Source organism: Melopsittacus undulatus, chromosome 13 (assembly GCF_012275295.1).
Source record: "Melopsittacus undulatus isolate bMelUnd1 chromosome 13, bMelUnd1.mat.Z, whole genome shotgun sequence".
Classification (NCBI taxonomy): domain Eukaryota; kingdom Metazoa; phylum Chordata; class Aves; order Psittaciformes; family Psittaculidae; genus Melopsittacus; species Melopsittacus undulatus.
Window position 1 is genome coordinate 3,129,488 of NC_047539.1, and position 20,991 is coordinate 3,150,478.

Below are 20,991 nucleotides of genomic sequence, written 5' to 3' on the forward strand. Positions count from 1 at the left end.
GGCTGAAATACAATGTGTTATAAATCCTGTTGCAATCTTCTGCTGTCTGAACACACACATAGCCTGTGTGAACACACAGGCAGGCTCAAGCTTGCTCAAGTTCCCTTTATCCCATCATACACATGGCTTCTCAGCTATTGCTTATGCATCTCCACTGCTTTTTGTCTTCCCATCTCAGGAGGGAAGGCAAAACCTGCATATCCTGAACCAGTGACAAGCGCAAGCTGAAGCTACTGATATCAAACAAGCTTCATTCATGTCCTTCTTGCAAAGAGAAAGCTTCACCAGGAAATGAATTGATCTTCATTTGGCTTTTGTAAAGATTATGATCAAGCTTAAAAGAAAGCAAGTGCTCAGACTGCTATTCATATTGCCACTTCCTAATCATACTCCATTCATTAATGCTTATTTTAGTTTGTATTTTGTTGATTCAGTTGCACATGCCTTCTTGCAAAAGGACTATCAATATTAAATCAATTGTGTCTACCCTATGAAGCACAGAGAAAACCAAACCCTTTTCTATTATCCACGCAGCTTAAATGACCTAATGGTGCCTGGTACAGTTCAGCATTTACAGATCCAGAATACAAGAGTCTCATAAACTATTTCTAATCATTAAAGCTCTAAAACTCCCCACATTTCCTGAGGATTTCAAAGCACCTACCTTATTTCCAGTAACTATTTCTCAGAAATGTTATGATTTATATTTTAGAATTAGGGCATCAAAAAAACCCACTATAATTTAAATATAAAGGGATATACAAGCATGTCTAAATGCACATTATTTATTCAGCAACTTCTAACAAGAAATTAACTCCATAGTTGTAAAAAGAGAACATGCAGAACACAATTAGTTTTTGAGAGAGGCTCTTGTAATAAAGTTATTAGGTTCAGACACATCTAAGGGACATAAAAGCCAGAGCAATTACGAGTGTCACATCCACTTACCCATCTCTCCCCATGCACACAAGCTATTTCACACATAGGAAGAAAGAGACTGAGATCTCCTCGGTCTGGGATTTATTGAACAGCCACAATCTGGGGATGGCAGAGAGGAGAAGAGGAGAAAAAATCCGTAATGGACTCGGAAACTATTTCAAAGGATTCATCAGTTGTGGTTGACTGTCCTTTGAAAGAAGCCATCATCTGCAGGACGCGCTCATCCCCAGCAGGCCCGCATCCTCCTGCCCTTCCCAGCACGTGTTCAGACCCGAAGGCAACACACCCAACTGCCTTGGATGCTGGAAAACTAAATACATGACTTCAGACCCAATGCTGGTGAGACATCAGTATTAGACTCACACCTCTGCCTGGTCTGTCTGTGAACACACGACCTATTTAAAAGCTCCCGTGGCAACAGAGCAGCTCTCTGCAATACGTGCTAGTAGATGCATAGCACAAACACATAAGCTTTGACTTCTTTAGAAGCAAGCTTCCAAAGAAGTGTATCCAAAACTTAATTTAGTTCATTTATTTTCACAAGTACAGTTTAGTCAGAAGTATTTATGATAATGCAGGTATTTTTCAGCACCAGAGTTCAGAGGAGCACAAAAGCAAGTTGTTAAATTATACTAATCCTACCCTCTGCCAAAGCATGCATTTAACACTTATCTTTATGGTAGTAAATGTTTTAAAGCACATTTCATAGATAAAAGTCTTCCCTGAAGCATCATATTCTGAACTTGTGAGAACAAGGGGTAATTTTCTAGCTAGGAAGGGAAATTTGACAATCATGACAAAAATTAGGTACCATGTATATAAACCCATGGCCGCAGCATTTCAAGATGACACTGTGCAGCATAATGATAGCAAAAGAATCTCCTAACAGCTACTAAACAAACCCTAGAGTTACTTTCCCAAAAGCATTTCCTCACCAACCGAGTTTAAAGAGGATATTGAGACTTCTGAGCACCAAAGGCTTTTGACACAAACCCAGCACTGAGCAGGCAGACAAAGTGTACTTCAACCACCTCTACTTCAAATGGAAATAAAACAAAAAGCAAGCTCTCCTGTGTCCCCATCTAACTCCAGATTAGAAACAAAAAATAAACCCCTAAACCTTCCAGTAGAAACTGCACACTTTCAGTTTTGGGGTGATTTGTCATAGCACACAGTAGAGCCAACCCTGATTGCACAGGCACCTCAGTGCTCCGAGCCACAGAGCTGGCTCCTGCCTGAGAGGTCACTGTAGCAGGTACAGATAATAAGAAGGCAATAGCAAACACAGCTGGAAAAGTGTATATGAAAAGACTTTATTAGCCTAGTTTTCAAGAAGAAGAATTACTGGGAGTACAATAACCATCTTAGAATCAGGAAGGGACCTTGAAGCTCATCCAGTTCCAACTTTCTGCCATGGGCAGGGACCCCTTCCACTAGAGCAGGTTGCTCCAAGCCCCTGTGTCCAACCTGGCCTTGAGCACTGCCAGGGATGGGGCAGCCACAGCTTCTCTGGGCACCCTGGGCCAGCACCTCAGCACCCTCACAGGGAAGAATTACTGGTAGGCACAGAGGAATAAAGATCAAACCCAGTACTTACTCACTAGCACACTGGTTTGTATTGCTACTAGAAAAGCAATGCAGCAATAAAGCAGCATTTTCCTCTCGTGCAAAAAGTTGCAGTACAATCACTGGAGAAAGAAAAACCAAGTTATTTCAGATCTAAAGCTGGGTTTGCAACTATCTTCCTACACCCACGATCTTCAGAGCAGAGTGGGTACAGATGAGCACAGCCTCAAGCATTCCTTTGGGGAGCACCAGAACCATGATCAGCCTTGTAGATGTTGGGCAGATGGGGCAGGATGGCATGAACAGAGAAAAAGCACCCAGCAAGCTGTCCTGAATTGCAAAACTGATCTTGTGTTGGTGAGCCTTGTCCAAGGCATGTTTCCTTTATGCTAGAGCTTTGACACTGATACTCACTGCCTGATTTCTTTACCTGCTCTTCCAGAAATATATCAGGTGGCAACTTTCAAAGTATTGGAAAATATTGCTTCTCTTTTTCATGGCTGAAGCCATAAAATCCAAGGGCAAGGCCAGGTTGGACAGAGCCTTGGGCAACATGGTCTAGTGTGAGGTTAGGAACTAGATGATCTTAAGGTCCTTTCCAACCCAACCCAGCCTGTGATTCTACAACAAAGCTCCACCCAGGACACTGCTCTAAGGCCACGTGGGGTCCAGCCAGTACACACAAACCCTTTACCAGGGGCAAGCAGTAAAAACACAGAAGCAGATCCCAGTACACACCAGCATGGTTGGTCCATGCTTTGCCCAACCCATGTGCAGAACTCACCAGCCTCCTGGATGGGAAACCCTCAAAACATCTGAGCTGTGGAACCTGCTTATCACTTAAACTATTCTTCCTCTTTAATATCTTGAGCCTTTTCCTGCATGAGAACAGTTGTTGAGATTCCAGCAGCAGGAATATGTCATCTTTACCCAATGATTCAATAGCCCTAACAATTGCGGGTATTATTTTTTCTTAAATCTGCTCCTTAATCCCATAATGCCATAAAATACCATTGAACCAGAGCTTAGCAGGATTCCAGAGGAACAGACTTTTAAAGAGATAATGAGAACTCCACGTTTATATTAGATAGGATTGAAAAGAGAGAACAGAGAAGTCAGAACATACCAGATGGCAGATTATTTCATAGCTTTCCTTAATATGATTTCTTCAACCTGAAGCATCTGGTTCCACTATCAGAGATTATTAGATATTGGATAAGTTGGACCTGCAGACTGATCTAACAGCAATTTTGATTTTCCCTCTAACCATAGGAGAGCTTCCCATTAAATCACACATCACAGAATGAAACAGAAGTGCATAAAATCTAGTATCAAAGAAGGGAATATTAGCAGCCCCTAGGATCCCATGTAAACATGCTTCACTTTCTATAAGGAAAACAACATGTCTTAAACCCCCCAATCCTTCATAAGGAAGCAGGAAATGCTGTGAATTGATCAGTGAAACTCATCCTTCACAGTTTTTGCAGGAAATAGAAGAAAACTCTCTTCAGCTTAACTTTGGAGATGTGTGTACAAGTCCTGCAGTCTGCAGGCAGCACCTTGGGCACTTCCAATCTAGAAGCAGAAACCGTTTCCCAAAACACACAGGAATCTCAGGTCAAAAAACCTCATTAAGCATGACAGAAATGTGTTGCCTACCTCATTATGCCACTGTTTCACAGCAAGACTTGAAATAAGGTCCTCTGCACCAAAGTACTACTCCTGCCTTATGTTAGCCAAAGGAGTAGCTTTCTTGGTCACCCAAATGTAATACTGTTACCTGATTCACTCTAAAAGCACATAGTGATGCACACCCAACACAACCTTCCCTATTCCACAGAAGGCCAGGATCAGAAACTTCTACATTGATAAGTGCAAGATTAAGGTCTTAGAGATGCAGCTCTCAGGAATCAGAGCTACGCACACAATTTCATGTATCCATACCATCAGCAGCACATTTGGGGAACAGTTCAGTTTGAAGGCCAGTACCACTCAAGTGGTAAAGAGCAAAGCAGACTTTATCTTCCAGCCTAAGTGTGCAGCCTCAGCTTTTAAGAAAAGAAAATGTCTCAAATAAACTGCATTTTATAATCAGAACAAAGGTGATCATACACACTACTAAAAAGAGTCACAGAATCTCAGCCCGGTTTGGGTTGGAAGGGACCTTAAAGCTCACCCAGGTCCAATCCCCTGCCACAGGCAGGGACACCTTCCACTGGAGCAGCTGCTCCAATCCCTGTCCAACCTGTCAAAAGAATCACTACAATACCCCAAATCCACACAAGCAAGATACTCTGTCCCCTAGCCCTAGCAAAGACCTTACCTTCTCCTAAGCACCATCTCTATACTGAATGCCTCTTCACCCATTTTCTCCAGGGAGGATAACTCCTTTCTGCTGCCTCTGGGTATGCACTCAAAAGGCCATCAGCTGGGACTAATGATGCATCCTTATTGCCAACACCTGCCTGCAAACAGCAATGAGCAGGGACACCTGCACCTCTGAACCCTTGGTGATGCTAACCACAAGTCACAGGAGTCTAAATACAAAAGATTACAAACATGCCAAATTTCCCTTCAACTCTCCTTAATCCCCTTCACCTTGGCCACAAAGGAGACTGCTCTGGAGAAGAAAAGGCTCAGGAGACACCTTATAACAGTCTTCCAATACCTAAAGGGGCTTACAAGGAATCTGAAGAGGGGCTTTTTACAAAGGCATGTCATGACAAAACAAGGGGGAACAGCTGCACAGCCTTTGGTTGAATCAGACAGGCTGCCTACTACATTTGAAAGTAATAGCTGCTTTGTAATACTTATCAGCTGGAGGGTTTTCAACAGTTTTTCTCCACTAATGCTGCAACTTTGAAACCATTTAGGCTAATTTCCTTTGACTTGAATCTATTTTAATGGCAGACCAGGATACTTCACTTAAATGGTTTTTTATTAAACCCTTCAAAAATCAGCCATAGGATGACATGCACAAAATAGCGAACGGATCTTCAAGTCACAAGTAGGAGAAGCTGAAACTTTTCTAATCCTGCAGCAAACTCAAGCTATTTCATAACCACACCAAGTGCTCTCTTACAATACCATGACAATTGATCCCTAGGAAAAAAGCAATAACTGAAATACGGCTCCTGAAGTTCTTACATAGATATAAAGCATTAAGTTATGCAGCTGCAGTCAGTACCCACGAATTCCCTCCACATTATCAGCCCAGCTCCAAAATGATTTGTTTTTAATCAATTGCTGTGTCTGCTCTGGCCTCTCCACCACCCTCCCATGCAATGACAGATGGTGGCACTGAGCGAGAACACAAGGCAAGCCTCAAAATGTCAGAATTAATCCTTTTCTTCCCCCCCCCAAGATTGGAAAAAAACATTAGTTTTCAAATTAATTCTCACAAAGCAATGCTGCCTCTGCTCCAAGTCAGAGCTCTGGATAAGAAATGAAAATAAGAAGCTCAGGCTCAGGTAACAGCCAGAGAAAGTCTCACTTCAAGGATTTGTCATTGTAGTGGGATTTGCATATCCTAACACCAGAGGTGCAATTTGTACCTGCGATTCATTCTGTCCACACAAACCATACCAGCAAAATTGGAGGCCAGGGCTATATTCCTTAGAAAACTCATCCAAATATTCCTGTTGTCAGTGGCTGACAGGCTTGGAAACTCCGAGTGGCTGCTTGAAATTCATGCAGCATGCAGAGGAGTGAAGGAACAAAAGCTCCCCGTGCTCTCACATCCGTAACAATGTGCCACTGCATTGAAGATGTGGAGCTGCATCCCCTGGCTGCATGAGTTGCAATGATTTGCGGAAGCCAAGCAATGGCTTTGTCACTGCCCCAATGACAGAGGCATTGGACACGTAATATCTCTTAGAATCTAAATCTCTCTCAGCTCATTTCTTTATCAGGGATTTCACTCCAGACAAATTGACACCTTCCTATTCTGAGGAACACTCTGCCAGCCATATCTAAAATTAACTTTCATAAAGATAAACTTACAGCATGTCTATCTCACACTTAACAAAATGATCTGGCATTTCATTTGAAGTCTGTTCTTCCACGTTGCTTAGCATCACCATCACCGTCATCTTTAAAGGTCATTCTGGAACAATAGTAGAGGAAGCCACCTGAGCTATGAGAGTCCCTTCAAAGGCATCTGCGCAAATCTCCAACAGGAGATACAAAACTAGCATCCCAGGAGGAGCACAAGGGCTGATGGAGAGCCCTGGAGGTCTTGCAGGGTCATGGAGGAGCTAACAAGAGGGGAGGGAGTCTTTGCACACATTTATAGGGCAACAAACACCAAAGCTCAACAGCTCAGTGAACAGCCCTTTGCTGACAAAAGCAGACGTGAGTTTCTGATCACATTAATGCCACCCAAAATAATGTATTGCTTTAGGGAAATAGAGAAAAACGTGTGGGAAGAACTTCACTTTCTTTCCCCTGATAAATTATCTTTATGAACCAGCCTACGTAAAAAATGGAGAAGGACTTCTGACCAGGGCCTGTAGTGACATGACAAGAGGGAATGGCTTTATACTGACATAGGGGAGACTGAGATGAGCTCTTAGGCAGAAGCTCTTCCCTGTGAGGGTGCTGAGGCGCTGGCACAGGGTGCCCAGAGAAGCTGTGACTGCCCCATCCCTGGCAGTGCTCAGGGCCAGGTTGGACACAGGGGCTTGGAGCAGCTGCTCCAGTGGAAGGGGTCCCTGCCCGTGGCAGGGGTTGGGACTGGATGAGCTTTAAAAGTCCCAACACAAACCAGTCTGGGATTCTGTGAACAACCTCATTTTCAGCCAAATTACACTAGTTACTGAGCATGGTCCTGCAAAGGATAAGGAGGGAAGAGTGAACAGTATCACATGAGAATATGAAGGCAACCATCACTCCTGGCTCTGGGATGATACCTAAATGTGCATTTCCTCATGGAGCAATTGGTACTTACTTGGTTGGACGATAATCTGGTATGGAACGATCCAGTGAAATTTTCTCACTGAGGTAGGAGTTGTAGCCATATTTCTCATGTGGTCCCTTTGCTTTCTCCTCCTCCTCAGGAGACAGGGTGGCTGGGAGGCCACCTTTACCACGTCCACCATAGCCTTCAATGAGACCAAGTGACTTGGACAGACCTCGAGAGAAGAAAAAAGCCACCATCACTGTTACAATTCATCACTCTTGTTTCCAAGCTAGCAAAGAAGCAGACACAATCTGAAAATCTGGGGTGTTTTGGTTTGGTTTTCTGAAAACACTTCAAATTCTGGTTCTTTGCCATTTGCTGGAATGAAAATGACTCAAATCTTGAAATTCCTCGTGGCTCAGGCACACTGTTCCAAGCAGCTCTGCCACCGCAGCATCCAACTGATAACCTGTCCCAGGGATCTGGGCGTTTATCTAGCTGTTAGGAAGGCTATTCAGGCCTCCTGCCCACTCTCAGAGAGGTAATTACATGTAAGGTTAGAAGTCCCCAGGAGAAGGATAGCTTGAACACAGTCTAAGAATAAACCAGGGCTGGTTAACTGCCAGCTGAATGAATTTTTGCTCAGTATGAACAGTGAACAGCATACAAATGTTACAGATTTAAAAACAATTTCCCTCAAAGCTTTCTTATCTTTTGAAGTACAGCATATTCCCATTCCTTTATCAAGTGGAATTATTTATTTATCTTTGCATTGCTGAAAGAAACAGGCAAAGTTCAAAACGAGCTGCACAGAAAGAGCTACACTGGTGATTCAGTGGAGATTGTGGGAAACCAAGTTCATGCTCATGTTATTATTTATTAGACAGGACTCCTTGAATTTTAATATTGTTCATTAGCAGAGACTAATGGAGGAATGGGCAGATGGAGGAAGGGACTTCACCTCTGAAGCCAGCTTTTCCCCACACACAACTATCCGGAGCTGGTTTCCACTACAGCCTTCTGCTGTGGCCTCTTAGTAGCACATGCTTACACTTAAAAAGCCTTCAGCCCTTTGCAAACCTGTCTGAAATTGGCCCAGAAGAGGAAGAAGTTACAGAGAGACAGGAAGCAAGAAGGAGCAAGATTATGATCCGATCAGTCTCCTTCCTTGAAGAACAAGGTTAAAAGTAAAGGGTCAGAACTATTCCAAGTCCCAGACCAAATCCTTCATCATTCTGGGCAGGGACCAAAGCAGAAGTGCTGAACCACTGCCAAAAAGTCTCTCCTGAAGCCTGCTCCAGCCTATCCATAGCAATAAATTGCATTAATCCCCCTCAAAAAGCTTGAGGAATCAATTCACTCCCAGGTGCATTTTGCAAGGTCATGAGATGGTAACAGGCTGCATCAAGATAAGATGTTCAGTGCAGATCCGTGAGCTTCCCTCATCCTTAAGCCACATTCACTCAACAAGTACCTTAGAAATGAAAACATGATTTTATTTGCAGATCTCCTAAAACATCTGAACTTTGGGACAAAAAGGAGTGTATTGCTCTTATATTGCAGGAATAAAAGACACCACTTAGAGCTGCTGCGATCTGAGTCACTCCTGCTGAAACGGCCAGCCAATGGATCCCCAGGGGACTGACAAAGACTTGGCTATAAAATATAAATTATTATCTATATTTCATATAAAAAAAATAATCTGTACAGCAAAATTATTCCTAGACTGTGTACGGTTGCAGTAAATATGCTAGTTTCTCATTAAATGGGTGGTATATTTCATAAGGAGACAGGAAGCTTCTAAGACAGAGAAAACCCTGGTAAAATACAATATAATATGATATGCAGCCTTCATTTATAAGGCCCCCAGCCAAACAGGCTCCCCTGGCAGCAGACGGGCTGGAAAAGCATTTTGCTGCATGTCAGCCTAGATGAAGGAAAACATTAACCCAACCCATACAAAGCTCAGCCAAGGAAGCTGCTGTCATTAAGGCCAGGGAAGAGGGAAGAATATCCGAAACTGAAAGGTATTTCTGAGAAACAGGGGTCCTGAGCCTTAACACTGGGGATGGAGCAGGGAAAAGAACAGCAGGAAACAATGTAGGAAAGATTTATGGAAAAGCGAGTATTTTAGTTGCGTCCTTCTTTCCTGCTGCACAAGTTACAGAGCATATACAGCTCAGAGTGAAAGGCACATTCCTATAGGGAAGAGGAACAGGATGCCTGTTCTCTAGAAGGTACTCTAGGTTGCCCAGAAAAGCCCCATCCCTGGCAGTGCTCAAGGCCAGGTTGGACACAGGGGCTTGGAGCAGCTGCTCCAGTGGAAGGGGTCCCTGTCCGTGACAGGGGTTGGAAATGGATGAGCTTTAAAGACCCTTCCAACCCAGAACAGTCTGGGATTCTATGAAATATATAGTAGTGAAATGGTACTAGAAAATAAAGAGAAAATTAAGATAGATACCTTTCAAAAACACAGCTCTTAAGCATCATGGATCTTCCAGCCCAAATAACTCTCCTAGGGACATGTGCTTCAGGCCTTGTTTCAGCCAGAGATCTGAAGGCTAACAAGGAACTTCTGACTCAGGGAAAAAAGGCAAAACCAATGAGGTAAATGGCTTAATGTGTGTTACATGGTGGAGACGGCCTCTGTGTGACCTCTCAGGGAAGATGGAAAGAGAGGACACAACTGACAGGCGTTCAGGGATATTTTATGAGAAGCCAGAATAGATACTAAAGGGCAAAATGTCATGGGTAATGTTGGAAATGATGGAAAACTGCTGAAGTTTTGAGCATTGCCTTGCTGATCACTGCAAATGCAGACTATAAAGGGAGGACTCATTAACCAGAAGGGTAATTGGGACACAGGCACCAACTTCCCTTTTAGCTTCAATGGAACATGAGACCTATATTTTCTCTTACCTCCCTGCAGCAGTTTTTACCCAGTTTTCACCCACTCTTTGCTCTGACCTTTTATTAGACTGAAGAACAGAAGTTCCTCTGAGTGCAAGTTACACCTACACAACACATAACCATGCACTGCTCAAGGCCTATGGGAATTGTCATGGGAATTCCAAATACAACTGACTCTGCACAAGCATAAGGATGCTTTGGGGAGGCAGCGAGAGGAAAGGAAGCTGACAGAGTCATCTGGCAAAGGAAACCAAAGGTAGTAGTAAAAGGATTAGAAGGTAAGAAATCACTTTCTTGGGGAAAAATAGAAACAATAGTATGAATTTATAAAATGAGCTTAAATACTGGAGTCCAGTGGAAAAATCAGTGGGAAAACCCCCTATACAGTTATATCCAGTGTAGATGCCAGCATATCCCCATAGCCAAACACTGCAGCAGGCTTCCAACAAATCCCTCTTGCAGAAGGATCACTGCTACCACCTTCCATTTGGACAGTACCCTCCCAGTGAGCTGTCTTTAGGAAATACCTAAAAGGGTGCTCAGGCATTGGAACAGGCTGCCCAGGGCAGTGCTGGAGTCACCATCCCTGTAAGCATCCCAAACCGTGTAGACAAGGCCCTTAGTGACATGAGTTAGTGGTAGCCTTAGCAGTGCTGAGGAACAGTTGGACTGGATGATCTTAGAGGTCTTCTCCAACCTAAACAATTCTGTGATTCTATAAAACAAGGCTGCCCAGGGATGTGCCTGCTCCTCAGTATAAGGGTATATCCAAGGATAGATTCAATGAACATCTGTATCACAAATGATTTAAGCACAGATGCTTAAATACATACATCACAATGGGAGCAGTCAATGTCTTCTTCCCACCCTGTACTCTATGAAAAGGATGGGAGATGACAGTGCAGTCAAACTGCAGAGTTTGAAGTTGCGTTTGAAAGGTTTTACCATAACTATACATTTATACGCACATATATGTATATACGTACATGCAAACTCACATTCAGAATTGAAGTTTTCTTATCTATATGGAAATGGAAACAGGAAAATTACCTTTAGAGACAGAGGGAGGATCAGCTCATGTTCCAAGGAGAACACAGGCATCAGGAGAATTTCAAAGCCAGGCTCACCCTGGTTAAGCCATTACACTACCAACTTCTGGTTCCAAATGATAATTTTCTGATCAAGATTTGCCCGAGGCACGAAATAACAAATCTTCCAACTGGCTGAGGCTGTTTTGTTCAGGGAGATGATGCAGGGGATTCTAAAACCTGGGACTAGTAGATGAGTTTGGACATAGATCTATGCTTGCTAGAAGTCTGAAGACATTAGTGTCTATCATTCTGCTTCATGTTTTTTAAGTAACTTGATGAAAGAAAAAAGCAGGATTTGGTAACAGAACTGCTTTAGAGTCAGCAAACTGTAGGCTAGGAAAGCTCTTTGCAGCTCAGCAGGGAGAACAGGCAGCGCTCCAACGGAAGCCTTACACACAGGTATCCTGCTCAGGTACAGAAGAAAAGACTGAAGATGATTTATAAACCAGGGAAAACACAGATGAAGCATTCCTGGCAATGTAATTAGAGCAACTCTTCCTAAGTGTGTACTGACATAACCACCTCAGGAGACGTCCTGCTGCAGGGAGCTCCCCCTTCCAAACAAGGGATCAATCCCTTTTGGTTGTTAAAGGTTTGTCCTAGAAAGACCAAGGACCCCCTCCTGCCCTCAGCATGCTCTGCAGTTCCACATGGATACAGCTTCCCTGTGCTCTTCCCACCTGCACCTTGCACCCCAGGGCACAGGGTGCTCACAAAGCTGGTGTATGCACCCCAGAGCATCCCTGCACCAGCTGCAGGCAAAGAGACTCCTGTGACTGGGATGCAGCTCCGCACTTTTAGGGATGAAATATGCTCTAATAAGCCACATCATTACATCAGCTGGTGCAAGATACATGTGCTGTAAGGAAGGATATGTATTTTTCAGCACTGATATATTTGAGGCAGTTGCCAAGTACTGGAGTCACGTATGTAGCACCAGCAGCTGACTCCCAGTTCTAAATAACAGGCTTGGATCTGCTAGGGGGATGGATGAAGTGTATTTGCAGAAAGGTAAAGAGAAGAATGTGTTGTGGCAATCTCATTTGCTCGCTCTGACACAAATTCAAATTTATATCTCTACCATATGGGACCATCACATTCTAGAAATATCTGTGTTACTTAACTGGAGAGAAGGGAGGGGGGAAAGGCAAAAAGTAGATCACAACATATAACAAAAAAGAAGACAGGTCAAAAACATCATGAAGATCATAAATCTGATCCCAGGTACACTGCACCCATATTCACAACGCTGAAGAACTCCCGTCAGCTCATTTATTAAACCCTGTCTAAGGCCAGCTTTCAATGATTTGCTTTTAGTGGGACACAGGCACAATCACTTCCCCAGCAGCACACAACAAAACCTACTTCCATGAAGTGTTTAGAACAGTCTCAGTCTTCTCACTGTTATTTTATACTGGCATAAACCATCACAAAGAACCCTCATGCCCAGGCAGCAGTAAGCAAGCTAAGAATACTCTCAGTGAGGAGAGGGGTAAATCTACAGAAGAACAACAAACATGGGAAAGACATTTTCCCTAATCTCCAGTCTAAACCTCCCCTGGTGCAGTTCCAAGCCCCATCCAGCCTGGCCTTGAACACTGGCAGGGATGGGGCAACCACAGCTTCTCCTCCCATTGACACAGCAACGTTAAAGCACAACACCAAAAGCTTTGTACAGCAATACACCTGCAGCAAGTGAACATACAGCTCTCTGAGAACTGATGAACTGTCGTAAGAAGAGTCTGCATTAGCAGCCTACCAGTGCAATATAACACCAACCATGGCAGGATTCACATTAAAAATCTGATACTGTTCCACTAACTGCAAAGATCAGTTCAGGTGCGTCACCATTCAAAAGACAGACAAGATCCCTGCTCCCTGCACCTAATGGTGTATTGATTCAGCAGACACCCAAGTGCTAACTCTGCATTTGATGGACTTTGCTGAAGCACCCAAGGTATCCCCACACATGCCAAGTAACTCGGAGCCTATCAGATAGTTTGGGACACAGCAGCTGGAATGAGAAAGGCCAAGGGTAAAAGCAGTCTTGCATATTGATGCTGGTCAGCCATGAGCCTGTTTGGGTGATGAATTGTCTGCTGCTTTATTTTTAGAAGATAGATTGCAATTCAAGCAAGTACAAACTATCCTGCTTTCCTATTTGAGCTGCCTGGAAATCAGTCTGGCAGGACACATGCCTACGTGCAGAGATGATGGAAGGAGCAGCACTGATGGCAGCTCATTTGTCCAGAGAAGTTACAGACGGGCTTTGAGCAACTTCTGGAACAAGATGATCTCTAAAGGTCCTTCCCAATCCAAATCATTCCATGACTCCATGATTCTGCACAGAGGTCTCCCCATGTATTTTGAGACCCAACCCAAGCATCAGAAAAGACAAAGTAAAATTAGGACACATTGCTCATTAAAACATCTTTAGGATAGGCAGTTTGAGAAGCTCCCAAACTCTTCTATCCCCAACAGCAAAACCTCACCCCTCTCATCTGTGCTGATGCCACTGTGCAAACTCTTCATCCCCAGGTACTCCCTACCAGCCACTAACAGAAACCCAGGCTCAGAGGATCCTCCTGTTTGACTCCACATTGCTGCTTTCATGCTCCAGTGAAGCACTTACCCTCTATGGGTAACACAGTCCATTCGCACCCCGATAACAACCCTTCTGCATCCAGCCAGAGCTGCAGCTGGAGCACACCAGAGATGCTCAGCTTCAGTGCAGCTCAGGACCTAGCAGCCATAAGCGGAGAAACAAGAACGTAAATCCATCCTGCCCCAGAGAAACTGCAACTAGAGTCACACCAGCAGTGGGACGGGGCTACCCCCAGGACTGGAGCAGAGCCACAGGAACAAGTATGGGAACAGGAAGAGAACAGAAACCACAAAAACACAAGGCAACATTTTTAAACTCCATTCAAAGGTTAAAAATAATATTTTTCACTTCTATTTTCACCAGGAATCTGTTATTTCCAGACCGTGTTTCTATAGCAAGCTGTTAGTGTTTGTGGTTTCTCTTAATGCATGTTCTTGTTTTCCTTTTTGCAAAACATTTCCCCTCTCCATAGATTAGCCTGTTGGAAAGGGGAAAAAAATGCCATTTGGTAAGAAATATGATGAAATATCACACTGTAGAGCAGATATCATAAGCACAAAGCCAGATACTCCATTTGGGGTTTTTATGGTTATCTGATAAGTTACACATTCAGTACACAACATGTGTCAGCCCCAGGCATGGGGCATCTCCTCCACAAAGCCACTGGGAGTCGGAGAATGGGAAAGGGAAGGAAACTGAACACGGTCACCAAACCACTGTACCAGCTCAGGCTATAATACCTTACAGATGCTGACAAAGCCAAACAAGGAAGGGTCCTCAGCATACTTCGAGTCTCTCTACATGGGCCCTATGAACCATATTAGTCCTCCCTGAGCTACCCCTAAATCTGCTCATGAAGCTATTCTTTCAAGATCTACATACTGGAGAAGAGATGACATTCCCCACAATGGGCTCTCCCAAAAGAAGAATGAACATCTTGAAGCCAACATGCAATTATGATGTTAACACAGCTGTAAAAAGAGACACTCTGAGTTAAAACACGCATCTTCATGGAGTGTGTGCATCCTTCTTCCTGCTAATTGAGTTTCACTGAGCTGTGAACTTGCTACCTACTTTTTAACGTCAAGGAAGTCAATTTTACAGGGTTTTGCTTAGTGAGTTTAATTCCTTTGATAAGACTTGTTCTGCCTGTGTTCAGATGCTGTACCCGCTCAGCAACCAAGCCAATTTCTTGTTGGTTTACTGGTGCGCATTCAGTGCTCTCACACATACAGGACACCCCAGAGAACACTTCTGCTCTTCACATTTCTTCCCATCTGCTTATGCTCTGCAAATTGGTCATCAGGGTGACACACCATGACCTGGAACATCTAAGGACAGAAATAAAGGCACTAATTTGGTCATCAGAGAGAAATACTCTCCACTGCAATGCCTCTACTTGTGTACACATCTGCATTCTCCACACACACACACTATTCATAGATCCACAGTGGTTTATGCAATGTGATGAACATAGAAGCACAATAGACACCTCTTTGCTAGATAAGATATTAGATACTTCTGGGATTGCTCTATTAGGTCTTAGTCTCTAAATGGCAATGTCAGAGCTTTAAATTCACGTACTTTGTTACCAAACACAAGTTACTGAACTCAGTAAAACTATTCAAGTGCTGAAGTAAAGCATAAGCTTAAATGCTTTGCCAGATGTGGGTCTTGAGGAAGGAGCTTGCTCTCTACCATCAGTGGAAGTTTATGAATGGTTATGCTGTACAGCATTGGAACCAATTCCTAAGAGGCCACAGATCTGTGACTATTTAACTTTGTGTTTCTATAGAGAGCTGATGATAGGCACTAAGTGCTTTAAAAACATAATTAATGCTCAAAGCACTCCTGAGAGGGAGCTAAATGTATGACTCAGATTTTAAACTACCTGAAGTAGGACCATCCTTGTTCTTTATGTAAAACATAACGAACATAACACTTGGTATAGGGGGTACATGGTATAACAGGGTTGGTCCCATTGGGTTTGGTTCTCCCACCAAAACAACTCCCTTCAGTGTTCAAGAAGGTCCTAGGGATGCTGAGAAAAAGATGCCCTGAAAAAGATGCTCTTTCTCAGAAAAAGAACAATCCCCCAGATGGTTACAAATCCAGTGCTTACAGCAGAGAATGAAAACCAGTCCTCACTGGGAGCTTGGGGCAAGCAAAGGGAGCTGAGGACCCAAACTGGGGACACCTTGCTCTAGCAGGACAGGGTCACACTCTGCCCTGACTCCCACAAGGGATGAAGGGGATCATTTCTTCTCCCCTACTCTTTCCCAAGGACATCCCTTCCAGGATCTGCCACATTTTTCCTTTCTGCTTGCCATGACAAAGCCTCCTACACTCTGCGAGTTTGCAGAGACTGCATTCTCCTTGGGGAAATCATTTATTTATGAGCAAAACACAGCTCCTGCTTTAGATGCAGGTCAAGAGAAAATACAAAAGCATTACATTCATTTCTCTGTGTTTACTTATTAAGGATATATCACCTTCTGACAACAGCCGAGAACAACTTGGATCTACAGTTCAAAGAGAATAAGAAATGTTAAGCAGAAAGGAAGGAAAAGCAGGGAGAGCAGTGAGCTGCTCTCCTAACTCATCTTTTGGGCTTACATTTTCAGTTTACAGTACACACTCTCAAAGTGCAAAGTGGAAGACTGAAGTATTGCCAGCACTTACTCTTCAGTGCTGCTTTTCAGCGTGAAGTTTTCATCATGCCATAAGTTCACATCTCTGCATTCACTCTGACCACCAGGCACTGCTACAGTGACTCTGTGCTCATGCTCCTTTCGGCACAGTCCTTGACCTTCCATGGCCAAGTGGCTTTCCAGCCACAGCACTGAATCCACATTCACAAGCCCTACACTGTGCACCATGCAGCCACTCCTCTCCCCTTACATAGAATCACAGAATGGTTTGTGTTGAAAAGGACCTTAAAGCTAAAAGTTCCAACCCCTGCCACAGGTAGGGACACCTTCCACTGGAGCAGCTGCTCCAAGCCCCTGTGTCCAACCTGGCCTTAAATACTGCCAGGGATGGGGCAGCCACAGCTTCTCTGGGCACCCTGTGCCAGCGCCTCAGCACCCTCACAGGGATGAGCTTTCCCTTCCCTAAATCATCCCTATTTCAATTCAAACACATCACCCCTTGTTGCTACAGTTTATGATGAAGAGTCCCCCTCTGGCATCCTTGTAGATCCCTTCAGACACTGGAAGATGCTCTGAGGTTTCCACACAGCTACTCTTCTTTCTCCAGGCTGAACAGCCCCAGTTTTCTTAGCCTGTCTTCACACATGAGGTGCTCCAGCCCTTTCCATTCAGGTATGGACTTGGGCTTGAAACAAAGACTTCAGAACATTTAACATCTGAAATCTGGAGTTTAACTTCCTAAGTCTGGGAAAGGTTTCCCTGAAGGAAACACAGAAAGAACTTGTGAACCTGACATGCTGCTGGCACCTCACTGTGCTCTCCATGAACTTAAAAGCAAGTCATTAGACTGATTTGCATGAATAAAATTAAGCTGTATGCCTCAGAAACTGAAATCATGATCTCTGTGTGGAAGGGCACGCAGCTTGCAGCCTGCATGACAGCACCTGAAGGCACTGCAGTGTTGGCAATTACTCCCCATACCTTATTCCACAGATGAAGCCATGCATCAGAACTACTGAACCTAAGTTGCTAACGGCTTTGCAGCAGTCTGACTTCACAGGAGTCCTTCACCTTATTTCAGTAAGTCTTAAGATACATCCTTCTTATCTAGGACTGCCCAATTTCCTGAGGGTCGCTGCCATTTGGAGCTCAAAACTTGCTGAGTCTCATTTCAGGAAAAGTTTCTCCTGTGACACATCACCCCCATTACCTACTTGTACCTGTCATCGTTTCCTCAAGGTACAAACCTCATTTTGGTACCAGGCAGATAAGCAGCAGTTGGAATCAGGCTCTACCCTACATGCATGCAGATGCTCAATGATCCACACTGGGGGAAAGGGAGGAGGGAATAAGACACACAAAAACACAGCACAAAAATAATAGGTGGGCTAGCTCATGCAGGTTCCCTGCAACACCAAGTGATACCACTGCATAACACTCAACAGCAGCCCACTCCTCAGAGGATGGAGACACCAGAAGGGACTTTGAGTAACTAAGGACTAAATGGACATTGCTGGCTACACTTCAACGTCCCAGCGCCGCTATTCTGCTCCTGTATAACTGAGGGCAGAGATTAAAAACCTCAGGATGGGAATATGTGACAAAAAAGGACAATATATGTTTACTAATTTTTCACAAGGTCTCAGAGCAAATTCCCCTGGTTTTGCACACATTAATTAGAGAGATCAGTTAAGCCATTAAGTGGAAGGGCTGTGAATGTGTCATTTCATTCTTTATTTGTACCGAGCCTAACTCAATGAGATCTCAATACGTGACTGGCTTTCCTAAACACTACCTAGGTATGAGTAACTAATGGCAACAGCAATAAATGCAATATATTTCAGGTGACTGCATGACTCCAGGAAGATGATGTTGATCAGAACAACTTTATCACCCTCCCTGCGTGCCTCAGTAAGGATTTGAGCCTGGATTGAGGGCTCTGTGTGCTAGTGCCAAACAAAAAAAGAATGGTAAGCCTCAACTATGCTGTATTCAATATGGCTTAAATGTATGGGATTTGATTATTGTCTTGGTTGGGCTTCAGGGACTAAACAGAGTTTTGCCAAATCTGCTTTTATCTTCTGCACTGTCAGAACTCACATCTCCAGCCAACACTGGCTGCCACTCCACTCACGGAGTTTTAAACACTTGCCTGTGTTTTGGAATATGAACATCCCTCCCCTCTCAAGGCTGGAGAATGAGCTGCATCTCATCTGGGAGAGAAAACCCCATCTGCTGACTGCTACTGGGCTGCACAGTATAGGAGGAGAAGGAAAGGCAAGTGCATCAAAAAGTATCAGCAGGAAAGTTTTACAAGCATTTGAGGAGCAACACATACCTATGCAGATGAGCTTTAAGGTCCCTTCCAAACCAAACCTTTCTATGATTCCAGGATATTACTGTCAGAGAAGCTGATATATCTTCCCAGGGCAAGTTGACTGGACTTCGTGTTTGCAATGACAATTTTCATGTATTCTTCAACCTTAATGCTTACAAAATCCAACATTTCCAAGCATCATCTACCTCTTACCTTACAGGAGACCATAAAGCAATGGAATCACAAGTATTTTCCAAGCACAAGGCTGTGTGTGGGCTGTCAGTCAGGGGCATGGCAGCCCCTCAGGATCACTGGAGTCTGTGCCACACAGCAGACTGCCAAGTATGCCTATCCACACGACAACACAATAAATGCTTCCCATATACTCTGAAATGAATACAGGGTAACTGCAGACCTCATTCAACAGCTCCCCATATGATACATGCCTGTAATTGTCTGCAGAACATAACTTGCTCTTTATGTTAGAAAAGAGTGATCCTGCTGTGCAGATTTCTGGTATTCATTAGAACTGCCATTGGGAATTCTGCATTAGGCTGTGCATGGGTCAAATGAAATCATAACCACCTGCAAATCATTACACATACATTAGGTCTAATCCTATGATACCCTACACTTAGTAACCAAATACTAAGTCCTATTTCCTACTATTAGTAACAGAAGAAATTCTGAGATTCTGGTAAAAATTTCCAGCTAATCCCAATTGATGGACAGGGAAAAAAAAACAACCAAAAACCAACAAACAAAAAACCCAGTAAATTTTCCTTCTCTGTTTGATCTCATATTCCCAATGTCGTCATTGTTTCCCTATCCAAAATAAGCACATCATGTTTCATTCACATGATTCACTATTAGGTTAGATTTAAACAAAGTCCATACATTGGCATCACCTAGCAAGAGGTGTTCAAGGCCAGGCTGGATGTGGCTTGGAGCAACGTGCTCTAGTGGAAGGTGTCCCTGATTATGGCAAGGGGCTGGAGCTGGATGAGCTTTAGGGTCCCTACCAACCCGAACCAGTCTGGGACTCTAGGATTTGAAGTACCTCATGGCCCGAAGAAGCAACCACAGCTCCATGAAGCTGCCTGTACCCTCATCTGTCCAGCACAGTGCTCTTTGAAGCCCCACTGAAGTAACAACATATGGTTACAATATCCCAATGACAAAGAAGAGAGGGAAATAAATCCCTAATGACACTGAAGCCAGGTTAAGGTAGAAAATCAGTTATTTGAGTGCACCCAGCTGAGCTGATATCAAGTTCCTGGAAGAGCCCAAATCTCTTTAGCAATCACAGAGTATCAGGACCACAGATTAGAACTCACTCAAAGCTCAATCACTAGCAAGAGCATCACCCAGACACCAGCATGCTGCCAACTCACACGTTCTCTGATGCCACAGGCATCCCCACCGCACCCTCTTGATGTCTACTGACCAGGCAATACCTAGGCTTAGTCATCCTGAGCTGATAAATCAGTCATGTCAACTAACCAAACACTAATATAAGGAGAAAACAAAAGGAAAGAACAGCAGCAGAACAGTAAATGAAGATAGATGGATTTAGATGAGCATGCAGCTCTTGAACTGCAGTGTTACCTAACACATTAGAGCTGTCTGCAGCTGTCCGAGAAGGAAGATGGTCTAATCACCTCTTTCTTTCTGTCAGAAATGTACCTCTCTGAATCCCAGGATCCTTGGGTTTCATTTAACCTCCCACCACCAACAAGGTTATAGGCAAGTAATCCATGACCTTTTCCTAGTCATTTCTGTACATTTTATTATTGCTACAGAAGCTGGTTATATCGCTTTTCAATCAGAGACTCAGTAAATCTGCTTATGCCTAAAAAGTCCCCAGGCATACATACACGTACATTAACTAAAGACAAGCTGGAGAATTTCAGCTTTGAAAGCCAGAGCTTTAGGAATCTGGGAATGTCTGATCACAACCACTCATGGAAGTCTTCGGATTATCGGAGTGCTGCCACTCACCAGTGCAGATC

At 43.8% G+C, this 20,991-nt stretch overlaps 1 protein-coding gene across 1 annotated transcript in view; it reads right to left on the minus strand.

Annotated features, from left to right (window-relative positions):
* Nucleotides 1-20,991, minus strand: part of LOC101872477 (polypeptide N-acetylgalactosaminyltransferase 17) — a 107,418-nt gene that overhangs the window by 57,002 nt on the left and 29,425 nt on the right. Inside the window, exon 2 of the mRNA XM_034068948.1 lies at nt 7,454-7,637. Within this exon, the coding sequence (XP_033924839.1) occupies nt 7,454-7,637 (184 nt within the window). The remainder of the gene's footprint in view (nt 1-7,453; nt 7,638-20,991) is intronic.